Genomic DNA, 23,925 nt, shown 5'->3' on the forward strand with positions numbered 1-23,925 from the left:
TGTTGGACTGAATAAAGTATTACAAATCAATAATATAACAATTATTATTATTAACACTGGATACAAACACGTGGTTAAGGATTAAAATAATACACTATTTTATAATAACACCTCCATATGTACCCTCAGGCCCTGTTGTTTCAGTGTGTTATGATTATACAGATACCTATTTGTATAATGTGAATCTATCTATCTATCTATCTATCTATCTATCTATCTATCTATCTATCTATCTATCTATCTATCTATCTATCTATCTATCTATCTATGTGGGCAGTTACCACAAACAATAATTGCATCATGTATTAAAACTAATAAATATATGAATCTGCATATATGAATATGTTTATGAATATGCAGCTGTAATGGTAAATATTCATAACAAATTGATTTAAATGAAAAACATCTCAGTACCTGGTGGACCATACTTTTGCCTTGATAATCTTTAATAAGCAATTTTAGTAAGGGCTAACCAGATTCCACCCAGAGCACCCAGCTCTTTGAGGTTTGATGCCTTTTGTGCTGCAACTGCTCTCTTCAAATTCCACCAAAGATTTTCTATAGGATTTAAATCTGGAGACTGAGAGGCCACTGCTGGATATTCCAGAAGTGATTCATTAACCAAGCTTTGGTTGACCCGAGAGTGTTTGGAATGATTGTCTTGCTAGAAAGTCTAATTATCACCCATGTTCAATTTCACCACAGAAGCCAGAACATTTCTTTTCTGTGAATCTATGATATTAGACACACTGACAAGATTACCAGATCTTACAGCAGAAACACATCAGTTTTGTGCATGGTACCAGTGTAATACACTGCCCTCCACAAATATTGGTACCTTTGGAAAACATTACCAAAATTAGGCTCTAAATTCTTTATTGCTTGTCATGTTAATTTTATATTAAAAAATACAAAGCTTCCCTTTATTAAAAGTACAAAGATTGCATGCTTAATCAGACTGAAGAACACATAGGAATGGATGTGAGACCATTCCAATTTATAAAATCTATCCGGTTCCGTTCCCTTGAATTCCTAAGTCTAATCTTTTGCTTAATTTTTACTTACATCTAAACAAAATGTAAGAGTTTTTTATAGAGTAACTCTTTAATTACAGTTTTGGGACTTTCCAGAACCTGGCTTTTGTTAACCAGTGGAAGTGTTTTTCAAGAATTGTCACATGCTGGAAAGGAGAAGGAAAAGCACATTACACATGTTTCTATCATTTTTACCACTTGTACATAGAGAGCTGTGTGAGTGAGATCATTTGCTTTTTTTATTCAATGAATTTTGACCAGTACAATTTAAGTAAAATGTTGAATTTTTGAAAAATGTACACACATTTTAGAATTTCCTAGTAATTGTTATGACCAGATTTATATTAGGTAAACAACGGCTGCAAATATATCTACTTAAATGAGCAATAAGTACATATAAAAGTATGAGTATGAGAATAATATGAGTAATAATGATAATATAGATTTAAAACTAAATTTACATTTTTTACATTTCCAGAAATTTTTTTTAATTAGTAGTGAATGTTAATGATGGGTGATGTACATACAACTTTAACATGTTCTTTATAGACAGATGTACTCAGATGAATGAAGTAGCAGAAGAGTGAGATTGGCGCCATCTGCTGGTGAAGTGATAATTCTGCAGAATTCTAGATAAAAGGAAAAGCTAATTCACTGGTAAAGACTTGCACTGGTCAAAGTTTCTCGAATCAAGAAAACAGCATGTTCTTATTCAAGATTTCCATTAAAGATTTCATCTCTCTGTGTATATATCTATGTACAAATAACAGAATAACGTGCATTGTTTCCCTTCTTCTTTTCAGCGTGTTACAGTTCTTAAAAACACTTGTAGTGGTCAGCAAAAACCACTGAGATCGTGGAAAGTCCCAAAAACTAGTCAATGTAGACGTACTGTATGAAAAGCACTTACATTTTGTTTAAATGTAAGTAAAAATAAGCAAAATACTTTCACCTTCAAAACAATTTTTATGTGCACTCCTTATAAAATACACTTTAGATACCAAAATGGTAATGTATATGTATATATGTATATACAGTATGTATATGTACATGATAATGTGAAGGCTTTCGTGCTTTCTTTAAAGATTCAGCCCACCAAAGATTTTTTATAGGATTTAAATCTGTAGACTGAGAGGCCACTCCAGAACATTCAGGACTAAATCCTTAACCAAGCTTTGGTTGAATTTAAAGTGTGCTTGAGATCATTGTCTTGCTAGAAGTCTAATTATGACCAGGGTTCAGTTTTGCCACAAAAGGCGTAACATTCCTACATGAAATGCTGTGCAGGAATGTTTCTGTGAGTCCATGATGCCAGTCACATGGTCAAGATAGCAGAAAAAACATCCCCACAACATCACTGACCCACCTTCATGCTTGGCTGTGACAAGAACATTATTTTAGTCATAAGCCTAGTATTTCTGACCCATTGGCCCCAGCCTTCAGCTTGTAAGTCTTTTGCAGTAAAGCAGGCAGGTTTGATATGACGTCAATAGTTTGGAATTTCAGAACAATACTCCCAATGGAGTCTCTAGAAATATACAAGGTCTTGGTAATCTTCTTATACCCATTGCTCTTTTGGAGCAATGAACACTTGGATTTCTTGGTTTTGTTTATATAACACATCACAGCTGAAGCAAATTAAGTGTCCAGCTTAAAACAAATCTTAATTCCATGGAAAATGTCTTAATCATAGAAACTAAGTGCTCAAATTTTCATCCAAGAAAACAATTCTTTTTGTAAGGCTCATGTGATTCATGTAGAAATGACTAATGTACTCTGCTTTTATTATTTCTTTCCAGAACATTGTGCAACTGAGGTCATAAAAAAGTTATTTTCCTTTAGGAAGTTTCGGCTACTTTCTGTCCTAAAGTCTGAGTAATTAGATGATCCCTATCCAGGGTATACTGGTATCTTACTGCCATTATTTCAGGAACAGCCACAATCAGTTAAAAAAATTATTGACTATAACTGAACACATTATTCATTAATCCATTGTCTGTTTTACCACTGCTTTATTCTGGTCAGGGTCGCGGGGTGTGTGCAATTTACTGGGCGAAAGGAAGGAAACACCCTCAATCACAGGGCAAACACTCACACACACACACATGGAGAGAACATGTAAACTCCACACAGAAAGTACCCAGATCACTGGGAATTGAACCAAGGACCTTCTTGCTGTGAGATGACAGTGCAACCCACTGATCTGTGCCTAGCTTGGTGGTTTTGGATTTTATTTAAATGCAAATAACAAAAAAACCTACCTGTGGGATGACAGTTTGCATACTTGTGAACTTAACATAAAAAGTGTAATTCTTTTGAATAGCATTCACTGTATCAGACAACACATTATTAAACAATGTAAAAATATGTTTTTATTTACATATGTGCATTTTTACAAGTGATAATTCAAAAGACTTAAACAAATACACAAGTAGAAAAATAAAATTAATATAATTTAAAAGTATTCACAAAGAAAATGACATACTGTGTATTAAATAAAACTGTACATTTTTAAAAACATTTTTTGCAGTGTTTATAATATTGATCTGAAAGAACATTTTGATTTAGAAAGTATCAGGAGAAGTGTACACAAAGCATATTTATATACAAAAAGTTTGAACATGCTCAGTGGGGCCGAGTGACTGGACGTGCTATACAGACAATAAACAGCGTTATGAATTCAGTATTTTGATACACAGTCCGGCTCCACTGAAAAGTAACTTGCGTTTTATTTTTTATTAGTTTTAAAAAGCAAGTTAATTTCATCTCCTTTTACTCAGTGAAGAACTTTTTTGTAACTTTTTTTCACAGCGTGACCTCACTTTTTAAATTGCATTGTTAAATACAAAAAACTCTTAGCACCTAAGCAAAACTAAAACTCATAATTCATAGGTTAAAGACAAGGGTCATGACATGCATTTGTGCCTCTGAGATCCAGTTAGTTCATGTTTGTCTGTAGCTATTAAAATTGCATTCAGTTTTCAACAGCTTTATCATTTCTAAACTACTGCTGGCCAACAGACACTCATGAATTCACTCACTTCAACCAAAGGGGCAACTTACCTATAGCAGCCGATTCATCTTTAGCTTTTAAGAGAGTTAAACATCCTGTTCCTAAACCACTGACATTAATAAGGAGTTGCAATAGCAACCACTTCTCTTTTGGGAACGCTCTCCAGAGGATTTTAAAGTGCAAACTGAAAAATTAACACTGATGCTGGATGAGAAGGCCTGGCTCACAGCTGACATTCCAATTCATCAAGGTCAGCAGACCACTTGATTCCTCAACACTAAACTTGTCAAGCCATGTCTTTATTGGCACAGTCAAGCTGGAACAAAAAAAGTTTGCTTCCACAAAGTTCCACCTGTTAGCAGGGTGTGGCTGAATGCCTTCATTTCATACAGTGTAACAAAAGCCTAAGATGGAGCACTATTGATAGTATTGTTAAAAGAAACAGGAATGCCATTGCTTTTACACAGAATGCAAAGCCATATTCCTCTGGACATGGATTCCAAATGGCAAATGCTCTCCTGTTGTGTATATATGTGCATAGTTTTTTGTGCAAAATTAAGGCTAGGAATAGCTACATAACCCCCAGCAATATGGCCCAGGTAGCTGAACTGGTAATAACAGTCTCATTTCACCAACAGCAGTTGAGTGCAATCTGCACAACTGTGAAAATCCAACAGGATTTGGTTTAATATCAGTTCATAACATCACAAGAATCCATGTTTATCTGTGTCTTTATATCTGGAGCAGCTGTTGGAGGTTCCTGTAACCAGCAGTGGAAGTCAAAACCAGACCATGTAGCTGTAGATACGATGAGATGATGATGTGAGGATCACCATGGTGGTGATGATGTCACCTGGGTGGTGTGTATCCGTATGGCTGTTGTAGACACAGAGAGCCATGGTTGGGCAGTGGGTTGATGTGGTAGTATTCCACTAGAGCTGCCAAAGACGGGAAGGTCACTTCTGTGTCCAGGAACACATTTTCCTCCTACAGATTAAGAAGGGAAGAGGAAAATGACCAGTTAGGACAATGACGTTTGGGCTGAGCATTAAGATTTGCTTGGATGTCTAAATTGTATGTCTAAACTGCATCAGTGGTTTTACTTTCTTACACTTTCTTACACAGTTTGACACGTGCCATGGTGCATTCACTTTACTAAAAATATGCTGGGTCAACAATATACTGTACATACAACAACTAAAATCTATTGCTGCTGATCTTTTGAGCGTATACAAACAGGGTTAACATTACTGCACTTATTAAAAATCAGAATCATAATGACTTAATCTTTATCCATTCCATAAAAAGTTTGTGCCCACCCACAGAAATTCCACTAAATTAGTAAAAGGCAGTCTAGGAATAGCTACAGGAAGGACACACTTCCGTAGACGTCATTTGTGTTATTGATTGGTATGGGCCAGCAGCAATAGCCTGTGGATAATCACCCCAGGGGTCAAAATCCACCAAAACGTTCAAATTACACAAAAACAAAATTAGCAGTAAGCAAATAACAAAACTATCACCCTGTGTTAAAAGGAAACTTTTCTGAATGGTCAGATGTAATATAAGAATCAATAAAAACAGATCTGATACAAATTAAACGCTGCTGGACCATAGATGAGACTGTCCACAATCAGGCAACTTATATCAGAATAGACAATTTGGGCTAAAATTAGCAATTTTTACCAGTTCCCTTTGATAGCCAGCAACAAGCTTCTGGCACAACTTTGGTAAAATCTTAAACCACTTTATTAAGCAGAACTGGTCGCCTGCCCCACGCCCCCTTCGACACGTGCGCAGTCCTAGCGGACCCCTTCTTTTACGCCCGTGCTTAAGTGGATTCGCACATGAGGCTCATCCACTTTCTGCACAGGCGCCTCATTCTGCTAACCAGGGTCCTTGCACAGCATTTGAAGACCCCGCCCACTTAGTCCGATCGTTTCCCCACCCAGCAGACTCGATGGCCAGTTATTGTCTGCTGCAGGCACTGCCAGCTGTGCCCGCTAAATGGCGCCCAGCCGACCGGTAGCAGAGCAGATTCGAATCGGGGTTACATTTTATAAAATCAATAAAAAAAATTTCCATGTAGTATGTGTATGTGTAGTAATATTAGTTCTTCATGGTTTGGAAAATGTGACACAGACCTCCTCAAAGATGCGGTAGTTTCTGGCCTTGTTCAGACTGACGTCCCATACAACTATCACCTACACATCCAAAAAACAAAATGAGTATGTTTAAACAACAACAACACACACATTAATTCATACACACAGACACACTTACACGTGCTCACACACGCACATAAACACACTTACACATGCTCACACACGCACACAAACACACTTACACGTGCTCACACACGCACACAAACACACTTACACATGCTCACACACACACACACAAACACATTTACACGTGCTCACACACGCACACAAACACACTTACACATGCTCACACACACACAAACACACTTACACGTGCTCACACACGCACACAAACACACTTACACATGCTCACACGCACATAAACACACTTACACATGCTCACACACACACACAAACACACTTACACGTGCTCACACACGCACACAAACACACTTACACATGCTCACACACGCACATAAACACACTTACACGTGCTCACACACGCACACAAACACACTTACACATGCTCACACACACACACAAACACACTTACACGTGCTCACACACGCACACAAACACACTTACACATGCTCACACACACACAAACACACTTACACGTGCTCACACACGCACACAAACACACTTACACATGCTCACACGCACACACACACTTACACGTGCTCACACACGCACACAAACACACTTACACGTGCTCACACGCACACAAACACACTTACACGTGCTCACACACGCACACAAACACACTTACACGTGCTCACACACGCACACAAACACACTTACACATGCTCACACGCACACAGACACACACGTGCTCACACACGCACACAAACACACTTACACATGCTCACACGCACACAGACACACACGTGCTCACACACGCACACAAACACACTTACACATGCTCACACACACACAAACACACTTACACGTGCTCACACACGCACACAAACACACTTACACATGCTCACACGCACAAACACACTTACACGTGCTCACACGCACACAAACACACTTACACGTGCTCACACACGCACACAAACACACTTACACGTGCTCACACACGCACACAAACACACTTACACATGCTCACACGCACACAGACACACACGTGCTCACACACGCACACAAACACACTTACACATGCTCACACGCACACAGACACACACGTGCTCACAAACGCACACAAACACACTTACACATGCTCACACGCACACAGACACACTTACACATGCTCACACGCACACAGACACACACGTGCTCACACATGCACACAAACACACTTACACATGCTCACACGCACACAGACACACACGTGCTCACACACGCACACAAACACACTTACACATGCTCACACGCACACAGACACACTTACACGTGCTCACACACGCACACAAACACACTTACACATGCTCAAACGCACACAAACACACTTACACGTGCTCACACACGCACACAAACACACTTACACACGCTCACAAATGCACACAAACACACTTACACATGCTCACAAATGCACACAAACACACTTACACATGCTCACAAATGCACACAAACACACATGCACATTTACACATAGACACGTGCTCATAAATTAACAAGTGCATACACACAAAAGTAAACACACACACACACACACATCAAAAATGTGTGTGCAGGACTTCCTGTATACTTAATGTGCTGAGCTGCACCTTTGAGGTCTTTGTTCCTGAGTTTCGGATGCAGTAAAGGCCGTCCGGTGGGGAGTTGCGCATCTCCTTAAATAACCTGCAGAAAGAGGAAGAAAGTATTATTAATGATAAACAGTGTGAGAGTAAAAAAACCTTGCAGATGTATGTGTCAGTTTACATATATATACAGTATATATGCACACACGCACACATATATCATGGTATTTCATGGTTTTTCACTCTCACATCTGCCAGCTCTGCTGCTGGCAAATCTGCTATTTCTCTAAAATTAAGATACTGGACTGCCTGGCCCTTTCCAATTTTCTGCTGGTGGTCTATGCCAGCATACTACATGTTTCTGGGAACCCCACTGCAGTGTTGTTTATTTGTGGTTTTGATTAAACCTGATCAGAGTTTTGAGTCTTCTACTATTTATGTGGCTGTGACATATTACCAAGATGCAATCAAAAATATTTCATGAAAATTTCTTCATCTTACTTTTCTACAAAGCTGGTCTCTGTGGTGTTGATGAAGACAGAATCAGGTAATTGAACCTAAGATTGCAGAAGAACAAATGTAAACATAAATATATAATTTACACTTTCATTATTCTTGTTCCTCCAGTTTCATCTATGTGGCCGTTACATCATAGTAAACAATCCCAACTTGGTGTTACTTACCTAATTTTTCACCAAAAGCATTACATCATTATTATGCAAACATCAGCCCAACAACTAACGCAATAAAAACAGCTTTACTGATGAGATTTTATTTATTAAATAAGAGAAAAACATTGCAGTTAATAGAAAATACAAAAATAAATAAAAACAATGTTACACAAAGTCTGGTTCTGTTTCTGTCTGTGTTTCTGAGAAAGTGACTCACATCCTCGCTTACATTGTAATACTTGTGCCCACTAGCTGTGGGTGGCATGGACAAGTTTACTTACATTTTCATAATCATCATCCGAGTCCTCATCCTCGTTTTTTGATTTGCCTTTCTGTTTTAATGGGTTCTCCTCCACAGAGGACCGGAAACTTTGGCCATCAGGTGAAGATCTTCTGAGAGGACAGAAACGTGAAAATTTGCACCTTCATAGCTTTAATTAGACAAACTCGGTTACACTAATTAGAAATTACAATTCTCACAGACAAAAATACTAGGATATAACAAATGGGCTGGTCAATCATCCTTAAGTAAAAAACATTTACATACAGTACATTGTGTATGTACATCTGCCTAAAACCCTGTGATTGACTGGCTCTCTTCCTTTCCTGTATTCCTGCCTTGCAACCTTGCAACCAGTGTTTCCGAACTGGGAACTGGGCCTACTGCATCCCTGACCAGTATAAAGTGGTTGATGAAAATATTTGAACGGTATAATTTATAATAGTATGAGCTAAAATCAGTTAATACACACAATAACAGTGAGGATGTTTAGAACTTAAACTGCACTTAAACAAGTCATCTAAAAAACAAAGAAAAAGGAAACCTACTGTAGAGATGGCTTTTTTGTTCCTGGCAGTGGAGGCTTGGGCACGTTGGGAGGAGCAGGCTTGTAACCCAATGGTGGTGGTGGGTTGAGTTTTTTCTCCCCAGGTGATGTTTGTGAACTAAATTTATTACCACTTTTCAGAACCACTTTCTTCTCCAGGTCCTGACAGATGGGCAGAGTGGCTTGGTTGTTAACAGTCACAGGAAAAGGAGGTTTTCTGTCATATGCTGGAAGAGTTGTTATTATAAGTTTCTTTGGACGCTCCGGTGAAGAAGCAGGCAATGGACTCAACAATGGCTTTTTTAAAGGAGAAGGTAGCTGTGGAGGAGGCCCTTTTTTCAAGTTGTCTAAGGGGATACCGGGGCCTGGAATAGGAATGGTTTGTTGCCTGTGGATTGGAATTGGGGGGGTCCTGATGGGTGGAGGGGGTGGTGGAAGACCCTTGACATAATTGGAAACTACTATTTCTTTATCGTTAGGGGGCACAGGTGGGGGCGGGTAGGAGGGAGCCTTGGGCCGACCTGAAAAAGCCAGACATCAAAGTTTGGTATTTTATTAATGTAAAGATGTGTGAAAAAGAGTGTCAGAGTGCATAAAACAATACTGCATTTACCTGGAGGTCCATCAGGTATAAGATAGTCCTCACTGTAACTGTCCTCATCTTGCACTACAAATTCTACAATGAAAAAAAAACTGATATTAATTATTTCAATTGAATTTTGCTTGTTCCTGAGCCTCCCTTATACCCTCCAGAACACCTTGACCAATGTTTTTATCCAAAGCAACTTACAACTCTGAGCAAATACAATCCAAGCAGTTAAGGGTTAAGGGCCTTGCCCAATTACTACTCCAATACCTTAACCGATGAACTACCACTGCATTGCATTTAACTGCACAATAGTATAAAATCTATTACAAAACAAATTATTGTATTTATTTATATTTTCTATGTGTCAAACAGTCTTTGGCTTTGCTTCATTATGGTATGTGTAAAAATGTTCAAAAAACAGTGTAATCAGTAATAGACCAAATATTTTACTTTAGCATGATAAACCAAACATCATTTACTCTATCACAGTACTTTTGTTAAGCTTAAAGTTTCAATCACCAATCCGATACATTATGCCAGATTTTTTTATTTTGCCTTTATTAATATACCTAAAGTAGTAAAATAGATCACTAATAGATGAGGACTAATGTTGTTTATTATCAGTTAGCAAGTAAGTTAGCTGTTAAGGAGAGAAATGCATAATAAAATGTGTAATTTTTTAAGGGTCTTATTCTTCATAACTATGTATTTAATATCATTTAATGCTTGTTGTCAGTCACACACCCTACCTGAATTAGGATCTTCTGGGGCATCACTGACGTCCAGAGGTCTTTCTACTGGATCATAGAAACTCTCTTCAGAGTCACATTCACTAGAATAAAGCATCAGATTTATTCAGAATTAACCAGCACTACTATAAAATCCAGACATCACTGCTTAGTTATAAATGGACAGTTTTATTAGAAAAGGGAAGTGGTTATATAGACACAAACCTAATGCAGATCTACTTCTGCAAAGGTCCAAATGACTATTTAGGGTGGGTGCTACAATGTATAAACATAGGCATGTAATTGTTTTTCAAGCTAAATTTGTCTGTGTTAGTTTAAACAATGTTTAGAGTAAATAAAACTAACCAGGTTCATGCATGCAGTTTTATGTTTAGTGGTAATAGTTATAAAACTAAAGTTTTAACATGCTAAAAATACAGATCCTTCACTGTTTCTTTTTAAGTCTTTTCATAATAATGTGTTTTGAACTTGTAGCTTGTTGAATTTACATTACTTGTTCTCTTAATTGTTCTCTATTCTATCTATACAGCCCAGGATGGTGACATTTTTTCTTCTACTATTAGTACAGCTGGCAGAATACAAAATGTCCTTACTAAATTAAGACATATATTTTTGTGTGGGTTTTTATTATTAAAAAAAAGCTGTTGATGTTACTGATACAGCGCTCAGTGACAAAAAGAAGAAACGCTTCTATAGTACCCACTTCCTCAGACAATCTCGTCTAGTCTACACCTGCACGTATTTCTGTCTGTACTCAGCCGCTACGTCTTTTAATAAACTCAGCTGCTCCACTTTTTATTTAAGCATAAGTAGTAGGTACTTTATACAGCACTGGCAGTAAGTAGAATTGTATCAAATATTAAGAAATGTTTTGATTCAAATTGATATTATCTCACGTTAACTTAACTTCAGGTTCTTATAGAGAGCAGAAGAGAAAAGACATTAATAGCTCTATTTAATGGTTTATTAGGTTAAGTGATTTTAGTAAATATGTGCTTCACATTACCCCTTCATATTACCTATTCCATCAAAACACATAATGCACTATTGTAATTGCTCACTTTAGTCTAAGATGCTCTACAGTGCCACTAGTGGTTAAAAAATACATAATTAAAAAGTCACCTTAGGTCTAGAAAATCCTTCTTGTTGTTGTAGTGGTTAATCTCTTTCCTTAAAAACCACATCCATTTCTGTTCAAAATCAAAACCCAATACATTAATAACAAATAGTTTAAATTTTTATATTATTTGTATTTATAAATGTATTTATTTTACAAATCAACATATATTTCGTTCACATTTGTTTTACATATACCACATGCTCAAAATTATGTGGACAACCAAAACATCAATATGTACTTCTCATAAAAACACTGAACACTACATGGTTTGCTCCCCTGTTGCTTATTCATCTGGAAAGGCTTTCCAATAGACTTTTGAACATGACTAAATTGATTTACTTCCATTCAGCCAAAACGGCATTATAAGTTGAACAAACTCCACAAGCATGTACATTGCTCTGTAGAGTGGGATATTATCAGGCCAAAACAGGAAAGGCTCTCCTCTGTTACAGATGATAACAGATTATCTAAACCCATAATGTGTTTTAGTGATAATTTGCAGTAACAGCACTAACAGCTGACTGTCAGATTTTTGCCTTGATAGAGTTGACCCAAACTGGACATGTTACAATTCTGTATGGCCAATTCTATTTACCAGGGTTTGTCTATGGAGATTGCAGGGTTGTATGGTACGCTTGATTGTAAACCTGATAGCAATAGGTATGAATTAAATTTAAGAGGGTGTATTCAGTCAATTTTGGCGAAATTACAACCCATTAGTAAATCTTTTTCTAATCAAGACAGACATGGTTAAAATTGAATGTTTTATACAAGTTTTACCCTTCTTTCTTCCTCACTGGCGGCTGAGAAATACCATGTCCGGAGTCTCTTGCTGTAGTGAACGATCTTAAATGGGAAAACGTTGCTGGACGTTGTTTCCTCTGATGCTCGCATGACCCTGTCAAACAAACACAACCTACTTTAGAAATAAGAATAAATTTGGTTAAGAAGCTACATGCAATTATTACTTTAAAAAACCTTCCTTGTTAATTTTATCCCTAATTTTCAAGCATATGGACAGGATGCTTTGGTGGTGCAGCAGTCAAATGCCCACCACCGTGGAGACCTGTGTCAAATTATTAGCCTGGGTTCCACACAGCTGAGTGAGAAACTAAGTAACCATGTCTAGGCGAGGAAAGTCCAGATAGAGAGTAATCTCCCTGTTGCTGCAGCATCAATATTTACAGTCTGGTTAAGATGTTATCATTATCCAAAAAGGAATACAGAGGAAATGCTTTTCTGTCTGCGTTAAAGCTTCCCATAGGAATCCGATGCTGGTGGGTAAAAAGATCTCTCAGAAGAGGAAGGAGCTAGCCTATTGCCGTCCTTGGCCAGTGTGCATTAAAAGTGCACTCGGCAGAGGCATTGTAATAAAAAAACTGGACAAATAGTTTAATATTTTATCTTGATGTATGGATATTTCTGACCCAGTATACAACATTTATAAAGTGCAATCAATCAAATTTCAAGACCATTGTGACATTCATGACATATCCCTTGGAAGTGTATGGAAACTATTAACTTAAATTGTATCTAAAACAATGTGTGTGGACAACCCACCAAATTATTGTGTTTAAGTGTATTAGCCACATATCTGAAATAAATGATATGCTCCCAACTCCATGGCAATACATTAAGAAGAGCTAATTTTCTGCAAGACTGTGTCGGTGCACAGTGTGAGGTCCACAAACACATGGTTTGGTAAATTTAGTGTAAAGGAACTCCAGTGGTTTGCATGGAGCCTCCAAATTAATGCTGATGGTTTTAAAAGTGAATGTTCAACAAGCTCATTATTAAGTGTCCACATACTTGTCCTCATATAGACTGTCTATTTATTCATCTGATTATTAAGAGTAATACTAATACTAAGGAGAAATAAATCCCAATGAGGTAAGTGCATCCAAAGTGTCAACCGTTTATTTAAAATTGGATGCACTTACCTCATTGGGATTCATTTCTCCTCCACAGACATGAACGCAGGTGAGGCAGCGCTGTGATTGGTTAAATGCTGCGTTCGATCGCTCTGGAAAGTTTACTTTTCCTGGGAAACCCGGATGTTTCACCTCAAGCTTGAATTCGTATTTCTGAGATTTGAATTTGAATCTGAATTTTTTTTATCTGAATTTTTAAAATCTGAAAATTGTAAGTTGTAATTTTGAAATGAAATTTTTTCAACAGCAAATTTCACCACCTCACAAGTTCAAATCACAAAAAAAGCATTGTTAAAATTCAAATTTATAAATTACGCCATTAAATATTTCAAATTTATAAAATTCAGATTGAAATATTTCAAATGTATAAAATTCAGATTCAAATACTTATGGCAGCGTTTGAGCTCCATACTGTTCCAGCATGACAATACCCCTGTGCACATGGCAAGCTCTGTAAAGACATGAAGAAAAGTTTGGTTTAAACAAACTCCAGTGTCCTGCACAGAGCCCTGACCTCAGGCTCTGACCCACTGAACAGCTTTGGAATGAACTGAAAAATCAGTTGAGGCTTTCTTGACCAACATCAGTACCCAGACATATAAAAGCTCTTTTGACTGAATGGGCACAAATTCCCACAGACATACTTCAAAGCGTAGTAAGTTGCCTTCTTAGAAAAGATCACACTATTTTAATACCATTTGTTTTTAAAATGAGATGTCTGACAAGTTCATGGTCAGGCATCCAAACACTTTTGGCCATATCGTTTATGAAAACCATTGACGTAACCATTGAAAACCAGACGTAACCATTAAGAGTAAAACATGCTACACTCACAATTACTCATGACAAACTACATAAGTGCAGCTGAGAAATAACCAAAACCAGCACACCTTTAGACATATGTGGTCTGCACATACAGAGCTCATTTGGGGACAGGATGTGGCTAAACTAGCATGCAAAGACAAACGCTACCTTACAGCAAAAGCACATTGTGAACTTAGCTGCACCTCTGCTTCGGTGTTACAGGCTGACCACCTTTTCCATCTTTATAGGTCAGAGTACTTAAATAAGTGCAACATGTTAAAGCCCTCACACGGCTCGTAAATGAGATGCTGGTGGGTGGAACTTGCCTGTTGTAACCATTAAGTGAAAATGCTCCCTGTGGCGTAGCAGAGGTGCTGGTCTTGAAATAGTAGACACAGCCTTTGTGAACTATAATGTAGCGCAGAGGCCCTGTGGAATAAAAAGTAAACAAAAATGAACAAAAATTTTAAACCAATTATTCAGTTTGCCATTTACCAAATTTTAAAACTCCATCATTTGGGTACAAAAAATAAGGTACTTTCGTCAAAGGAATTTTGGTTAAACAGCATATGGCTGGTTAGGTGTCAGGCTATACTTAATGGTGAAACTGTGTGTTGCATAAACAACAACTTATTTTTAGCAATTGATTTACTTTCAATTTATTGTTCAATTTTTCATCATGAAATACCTTAATAATTACCTAATTATATAACTGTTATGTGGACTATATCTAGTAAAAGGAATAAATCTAAGCATTTAATAAGTAACCCTAAAGCTAAATGTATTCACAGCGTTATCCTGGTATGGGTCACAGTTGGTAAATTTTTTCCCAGAATACCTATGATTTTGGAATAAAATGTCCAGCAAGTTCATGGTCAGGTGTCCACATACTTTAGACATAAAGTCTAGCTGTCCATAAAAAAACAGGCATACACCTTTGATTGCTCACATTTCATTAAGCTGAACTGGCTTCCTCCTTTCTTGTGCAGATACCCAGCCATGGTGACTCCTCCAGGCATAGTCAGAAGGTTCTGAGCTCCAATAGCCCTCATCGGGTTGGGCCAGGAAATCGGTGCAACTGCCATGTTTCTAGAATAAAGAAAAGATTTTCCTTTAACCCAAAAAATTCTGATTTCCTAACTCCCACCTTATGCTGAAAGGAAATTTGTCTGGATTTGTCAGGTACAATAAAAGAAACACTAAAAACCATAAATGAAAAGCTTCTGAATCACAGGGGACACTGTCCACAGACAAGCAAGTTTTACATCATTATGGTCTTCAAGGCTTTTTTTTCTATTTTTATTTATGCATTACTCCAATTTTCTCCCAATTTAGTGTAGTCAATTCGTCTTCCGCTGCTGGAGGATCCGATCGAGGTGGGTATATTGCTGCTCACGCCTCCTCTGGCCCGCGTGCAGCCCTTAGCAGAACTCTTTTTCACCTATGCACTCTGCACAGGTACTTCTCTATCTGCTAATCAGGGTCCTTACACAGCGTTTGAAGACCCCACCCACATAGTCCGGTCATTCCACCCTAGCGGAACAATGTCTGCTGCAGGCACTGCCAATTATGCCCACTAAAAGGTGCCCAGCCAACCGGTGGCAATGCTGAGTTTCGGACTGAGGAGTTCAGAATCTCGGCGCTGGTGTACTAGCGGAACCTCCCGCTGCGCCACCTGGGTGCCTGAGCTTAAAGGCTTTTATACAAAACAAAAACTCTGTCTCTGCTTTTCTGTGTCTGTGTAATCAGCAACAAACTTTGTTCGAGCTCTTAAGGGCCCTGCAGTTTTTAAGCAAATGTAAAGCTTGCTTGCAGTGTAAGACTAGATCAACTGAAAATTTAACATATGTGCTTTTTAATAACATGAGAACCAAAACATACGCAGTCGCATAACCATACACACTAAACGGTGAAATAGACATACCACAGTTCTCACACACATCATAAATATTTAAAATATCTAAAAGCATATTGGTGCTATTAGTATTTGTTCATACTAATATTATTGTATAAGGTACAGTACCAAACATCTTGTCAGTTTACTTTATTACAACTATTGTGTTTCTGTGTGGTGATTATGAAGTCCTAAGCGGTTTAATGGGAATGTAACTTTAGGTTGCTGTGTAGTGCACAGTTTTGATTATGGGATATGATACAAGATTTTTAATGTAGGTTTTTAAAAAAACACTTGTCACCACTGGTCATGCAAACACTAATACACTGTTTGTTACTTTGCTTAAAGTGGAAATTCCAGGTTAGGCTCGAAAAAGTCTACCATACCTTTTTATGAGGAAAAAAAAACTGAACAAGAAAACTGGACCAGTTATGTCATCATCTCTGTGTCATGCAAGGGGAAGAAGACTGCCTTTTCGCTTTAAAATCATGCCACTTCTAGGTTATGCCACCACAATAATTGTTGGAAGCTCTTCCTTCGTGATACAACCACAGTAATGTCACTGGTCTGCGTTTCTCAGAATTTTTTCTGTTATATGTTTTGAGATGAATTACAATGCATTATTTGAACCTCTTTAAGCAGTTATCTAGATGAATATTTTATGTGAGTGATTTTATTTTAAGCTTAAGTAACATTTTTGGTACCTTAGTCATCTCTGTAAACTCCAGCATAAGCCGCAAGTGCACAACAAACACAAGGCGTAAAACTAAAGTGCAAGTCAGATTCCAAAAGTGCAAAACAACATGAAAAAACAATCTCAAAACACAATATTCACATCCAGAGCTCTCTAACAACGTATAAAATCTCTCTCTGTTTCTTCAGTCCACTTACCTCTTACTGATCTGCCTCCTAATGCCCTTCCCAGCCATTCCCTCACTGAACATGCTGGCAGCTGAGGTTACATCTGGGATGAGATCCACATAAGACTAAGCAATCATTACTTCTATTAAAGCCTGTCTGATTAGCTCAACCCCTCCACCAGCCAAACACTGACCCAGAACCTAACAAAGCCAAGACAGGAAACGCAGGAAACAACACGTTTCCCATGGAATGCACACTCCCCTACTGTGCTCTTGATCGTGCTGTGGGTCACAAATTTCCAGCGGCGTTTGCTTTTCCAAAGCCAACACGTGACACCTGGGGACTGAAGGCCAGTCTGCAAATGCACATGCTGGCATATCGGGCAGCAAAGGGAGAAGAAAAGTCAAGATCTCAGAGTCTGATTCTACCAAATTGCTCTGGGTGGAGCTGAGAAATTATCCGCTGCCACGGGACTATTTTAACCCCGGAAAAACCACACGAAACTAAACCATGCCAATCCAGAACATTACTCCAGAGTAGAGAAATAAGAGTTGGAGCAAATGTGGACTTTTTTTTACACTTATCTTATGCTGACTTGAGAATGTGACCAAACTTCTGCAAAAGACACCAACTTGAATATTTTTTTATCCAGATGCTATCTTTAGACACCATAATCGGCATGGGTCGACTTGGTTGCGACACAAATCCTTGTTGACCCCTTATTATCCTTGACTTCCAGCCACATGAAAGTAAAAAAAACCTTTTGTAGTTGTGTTTGTTTTCACCAGGGAGTTAGAAACGAAGTGGAAAACACAGTATCCGAGTCGTAATTCACATCAGAGGCTTCCTACCCCACATGTGTTGTGTAGGTGCAACAAAGTTAAAATAAGATACACCACCTACGTAACAAATGCCAGTGAAGCAAGGTTAAATGTATGATGTACACCTGACTGTATAATATATAATTATACTGTCTTGTTTATAAATGATAATTAATCATTTCCAGGTGAAGTATCATGACTCTGACCATCATAAAACAATTACAGAAAAAGCTGATGTAACATTGACATTGTCCACAGTCAAACAGGATTTCACTTGCTGCCTAATATATTCCACCTACTAACAGGTGCCGTGATGTAGAGATAATCAGTGTTTTTTACTTCACCAGTCAATGGTCATAATGTTATGCCTCGTCAGTGTACATCAAAACAACTGAAAAGCAGTATTTGTAGTCAACTGGCTACATTTGTCCTAAATATACAAGTCTGGGTCAAAGTGTGTGGGGAATTCCAGATAGATTTTAGCAGCTGTGAGGTTAGAAACCCACACCAGAGCCACTCACTCTTAAAACACTTTAACAATTCCCCTGTATGTAAATATGTACTCATAATACCTAAAAAAAGGCAATGTTACATTAAGTAACAACTTACAGACATATACGACAGTAGACATATACAATTCCCAATATGATGTCAATTAGCAAAATATATAGATTTACATTTGGACCAGCAGTTCAAAGCATCAACTCAAACAACATATATGCAATATAATAAAATCCCTCACAGAAGTCATTTTCAAACTCACTGACTGCATCGGGTAAGATGGAAAATGTTATAAATGCCTATTGTGCCCAGCTGTTAAAGACGATTAGTGTTATAAATTTAGATTCTCAGTTAATTTATTGAGCTCACCATGTTATTAGTGTCTAAAGATATAATTACTTGGTAACATTTCCAAACTTTCCTAACCAATCCATTAACTCTCACATTTTCACATCAACAACTATTGCAGGGTGGTCCAGCAGGTATTGTGAGTACCACACAGCAACATGGGTCCTGGGGGTTTGGATTTTCACTTGGGTTCACTGTCTGTAACAAATCTAAAACAAGCAGAGCATGAACTGGCTGCTCTAAATTATCCCCGGGTGGCAATGAGTTTGTGATTCCCTGTGATGTATCTGAGCCTTGTCCGGGGTGCATTCCTGCCTTGTGCCTATTGTTTTCAGGAGGCACTAGACCCACTGAAACAACAATCGAACCCAGGTCCCCAGTACCTTTGTTGCTGTTCTTTATTAGAAAAGTCCCCACCAGCTACACTGGCTGGAATAAATTATTCTGTCTATATAAAAAGCAATGGTTAAAGAGTACGTAAAATCAACAGCGGTATATAAAGATGATCCTTTCTTTTTATTGTGGTGACTTAATCTCAGTGTTCTTACTGACAGCAGAGACATGACTGATGAAGAGGCTGTCACAACTAACTACTGTAATATTTGATTTACTCAGGATTTTGTAATATTCCTCAAATTAAAACAACTACTTGCAATTGCTGACTTAACAACAGTTACAACAGTGTTCAAACAAATGGCAGATGGAATTGAGTCATAGCTTAATTTCTCTGAACACCGTCCTGTTACCTCTTAATCCATAATGAGTCACTTTTTTTTTTTAAACACTATATACTGCATGTCTTTAGACTGTGGGAGGAAACCAGAGCACCTGGAGGAAACCCACACAGACATGGCGAGAACATGTAAACTCCACACAGAAAGGACCCAGACCCAAAAAGAACCCAGGAACTTCTTGCCGTGAGGCGACAGTGGTACCCACCGAGCCACTGTGCCGCCCTTAAATAAAGGAAGTGATGCAGGGGAAAACCAAGATTGCTCTTTTGTTAATGTTAAATCTGGTCTCACCTGATGTCCAACTTTCTTTCACGCCCTTATGGTCAGGTTATGTTGGATGATTTGAAATGTTTATTTTTTATGTGGTAAGGTATTTAAACTGCATTCTCCTAGAATGTGAAGGCAGCTATCTTTCTAATACTTCATATTGTAAACATATGTTGGATTCAGTGTACATGCTTGTGTTTTTAAATTGTACAATTTGTAAAAACATATTCAATTAACACTAAAGGTAATTAAAAGTCTTTCTGCTTTAGTGGTTTTCATTGCTTTCCCCTGCATCACTTCCCCTTTTCAAATATGGGCATAGGAGGAAATTCTCTGTTTTAAATTACATTCAAGTGAAGTGAAAACGCAGCAAATTGTCTAAATTGTAACACACCAAATACCTTACTGCACGATTAGAAAATGTATGAGTGGGCTGCTGTTTAAATGCTACAAGATGCTCGCCTACATGTTTATAGTCCCACAAACAGACATTCAGCTTCTGCAAGCAGCTCTGACTCATCGTGTGTTCTTTATTTGTGCTAGTAACTGGGAGGTGGGTAGTTAAATGCAAGCAATGGGGAAGAGAAAGTGTTGAACTACTTTGAACTACCAAACTTTAGTCTGAAAAGCACTTTACAGAGCCACCTAAAATAAATTTCCAAAAGTCTCAAGTGTACATGGTTTATCAGAGTGTGGGTTTAATTGTCCATTACCGAGCAGGCAGGTGAAAGTGCACATTCTGACGTGTGTCTGTGGTCTAGACGAGACAGTTTTAATTTGAATCTGTGGTCTAGACAAGACCGTTTTAATTTTTTAGACAAAGGCACACTGATTTCCCAATGTTAATCAGGGCACAAACATGTATTCGGTAAAACTGACTTTGCTTGACCATGTAGCTAAAAGAAAATGAAATATTAAAGCGTGCACTTAATACATTCTTATCTAAGCTCTCATCTAAGTCAATTCTCATTAGAGTATTGACAGATTTGTAAAAATAATATTTAGCATCTATTTTTTAACAATACTCTATCCAAAACGACTTACAGTTGTGACAGTATACAATTCAAGCAATTGAGGGTTAAAGGCCTTGTTCAGGGGCCCAACAACAGCAATCTGGCAAGGGTGGGGCTTGAACCAGCAACCTTCTGATCTGTAGCCCAGTACCTTAACCACTGAGCTACCACTGCTATTATTACCACAGTAGAATGATGAATTTGAATGCAATGTCGTCTAAGGTTTGAGTATCATGCACAGTGGTTTCTGGCCCTGCTCTACACTGAGATTTCTCACGATTTTATCTTTTTACAATATTATAGAATGCCTTTATTTGTCATATATACATATACAGGTGTACAGTACAATGGAATTCTATCTTTGCGTATCCTAGCTTGTTTTGGAAGCTGCATGGCAGAGCTGGGATTCGAACTCTCAACCTTTCGGTTGATAGCCCAAAGCTCTACCCACTAGGCTACCACTGTCTATGCATAAATAATATCTAAATAATTTGCAATGATGTTTTTTTAAACTAGGCTTCCTTCACACTAAACTTGTCAAACCATGTTTTTATGAATCTCGCTTTGTGCACGGGGGAAACTTCTGGAACAGTAGATGGTAAAAGACATAACTCATTTGCAATCATGCATTGAAAATTATTTTTTTTTAAACGTGAGTGACAGTTCTCTTACAAAGTTTGGCACAAAGTTGTGAGCCATGACCCATCTTTGTTTGCGCCTTTGGTGGATCCTCCTTTTATACCCAATCATAATGATGTAAATTGAATATTAACCAAAAGTTAAAACCCCAACAAATCTCAGATTCTTTATCAGTTGTAATTACTTTATTTTACACAATGTTATCATTTGTACTAATCCATGGGTAATTTATTGGGGCATCCACCTTTTTCCATGTTCAATGTAATGGGAAAAATATCATTTTAAAAAACACACTTAAGAGCATGCCAGAGTGACAGAACAACTCACAGACCAGACATGAAGACCAGCACAAACTTAGCACAAATGAAAACATTTCTATTTACATTCTGATAATTTAGAGTGCCAACATTATGAATGAATTGATAAACTGTGCTCAGTCTTATATTCAAAGGGGTGATGGGGATGCAGGGTTTAATGCTAAGCAGCCAGGAGCTAGATTTAATTCCACCAGTTTAATTACTCTTGGTCAGCAAATGACAGATCAGATGCACTAACTGCAGCCCTGGATGGTTAATATATTAAAAAAATCAGGAGCTTGACATGGAGCATGTGGATGAGCCCCCCCATCCATAAACATAGACCTTTTGACATTTAAGACCTTGGAATCTATGTGACGAGAAACCTGACCATAAAACCTCAAAAGCCTGTGACTATGATCAAGAGAAAAAATTATCACATTATTATCTTTTAGACCAACAAAACTGCTGGTTTTAGGTTCAGGTTTTACAGAAGTGCATCGCAACTTGGGTTTCACTTTTAAGAGCTACACAGCCGACTCCAACGTTCATCCAAAGAGACTCAGTATGATAATATTATGCCATTATTTACTCACATATAGTAAAAAGTCAGACCGAGAGGATCATTAGAAACAACAATCAACTTAGACTTACATGATATTTCGATCTGTCGGGCACATTTTCACAGGAGCTTGATGAGGATGAACAAACAATCTCTTGTTCTTCACTGGTAGGTCCATGTATACGCACCAGTCTTCTTTACCATGTTATCTTACGGAAGCTATGCTGATCATTGATGGAGAGAATCAAGAAAAGACACGCTTCAGGAACTGTCAGAGCAGAGGAACCAGAGAGGCGCCGTCTGATCTACGCTTCACACACATTGGCAAGTCACTTCCTCTTTTGGGCTTCAGTGTGAACACACACACACTGTAGTCAGTAAGAGACTTCCTAATGCTTACACGCTCATTAGCCAGGTCCCACTCGCAGGGCTTAAGGTTATTGGCTGTTGAACCAAGAGGGGGACTTTCCACGTTACCATCACTGTCTTCTGAAGTGAGACAAGAGACAAAGTTGTCCAGACACGTTCCGGAGAAAAAAACAAACATATAACCATAGTCGGTAAAATGTGTAATATAGAAGAGCTAGGTTATCTTTAAAGTGGCACTGTCACAGGGCGGCACATTTTAAAGCAAGTTTATCTAATTCCTGTCCTGTCCTTATCAAGTGTAAAGTGCTGTTATCATTTGGTGGGAATGGTGATTCGATGTTGAATAATGTAGAATGTAAAAATGGTCTGTCTGGTGAAAAACACAACATTGGACTCATTTTATGACAAGTAATGAATCACATCACATCACTAGGTCATCATCATGCATGGTTTCTCCAATGATTTCTGTATCATATTACTTGTAGCAGACTAGTCGATGTTGTAATTCAATCCACCTCATTCTTGGTCTTCCTCGTGTTCTGAGTCCTTCCACAAGTCCTGTCATAACATGACCTTTAATGTTGTCATGTGGGTGCCGCATCACATGCCCAAAGTAGCGTAACTTGCGTGACTCTATGTGGTTCAGTAGCTCCTATTCTGTTCTGGCCAGCTTATAAACTTCCTCAGTGGTCATCATCTTCCTCCTTGAGATTTTCATCAGTATTCTGATGCACATGAGTACATCTTTCGTTTCTGGGCTTTACATCCATATTTGGCTAATGTAAATGTACATATAAATGTAAGTGGCTACTGGCAAGACCAAGGCTTTTATCAATCATAGCTTGATAATGGTGCTGAGTAACTTGTTTTTCCATATCTTTGTCCAGCTGATCATCACCGCCATGCCCACTGCCATTCCTGACTTCACCAGCACATATTTGAGATAATCTAGTCTTCACCATATCTCCAGTACTTCTTTAGTGTTCAGCGCGTTTTAGTGCAACAACATGGTATCATAATGTTGCATAGGAGCCCAAATGGATCAGAATCTGC

General features: G+C 38.1%; 1 protein-coding gene across 1 annotated transcript; it reads right to left on the bottom strand.

Moving 5' to 3' along the window:
• Positions 1-3,524: 3,524 nt before the first annotated feature.
• sh3bp2 (SH3-domain binding protein 2) lies at positions 3,525-23,834 on the bottom strand. Its single transcript, XM_063014709.1, has 15 exons — positions 23,684-23,834; positions 22,904-22,992; positions 17,353-17,447; positions 15,517-15,656; positions 14,894-14,996; positions 12,613-12,730; positions 11,835-11,902; positions 10,713-10,795; positions 9,988-10,050; positions 9,376-9,895; positions 8,829-8,940; positions 8,378-8,433; positions 7,901-7,976; positions 6,192-6,251; positions 3,525-5,034 (listed from the first exon to the last, which is right to left on the bottom strand). Exons 1-15 carry the CDS (start codon positions 23,832-23,834, stop codon positions 4,897-4,899), a joined length of 1,872 nt encoding a protein of 623 aa, XP_062870779.1. The 3' UTR covers positions 3,525-4,896.
• Between the last annotated feature and the right edge of the window lie 91 nt (positions 23,835-23,925).

The sequence above is a fragment of the Trichomycterus rosablanca genome, chromosome 18 (genome assembly GCF_030014385.1).
Source record: "Trichomycterus rosablanca isolate fTriRos1 chromosome 18, fTriRos1.hap1, whole genome shotgun sequence".
NCBI lineage: Eukaryota > Metazoa > Chordata > Actinopteri > Siluriformes > Trichomycteridae > Trichomycterus > Trichomycterus rosablanca.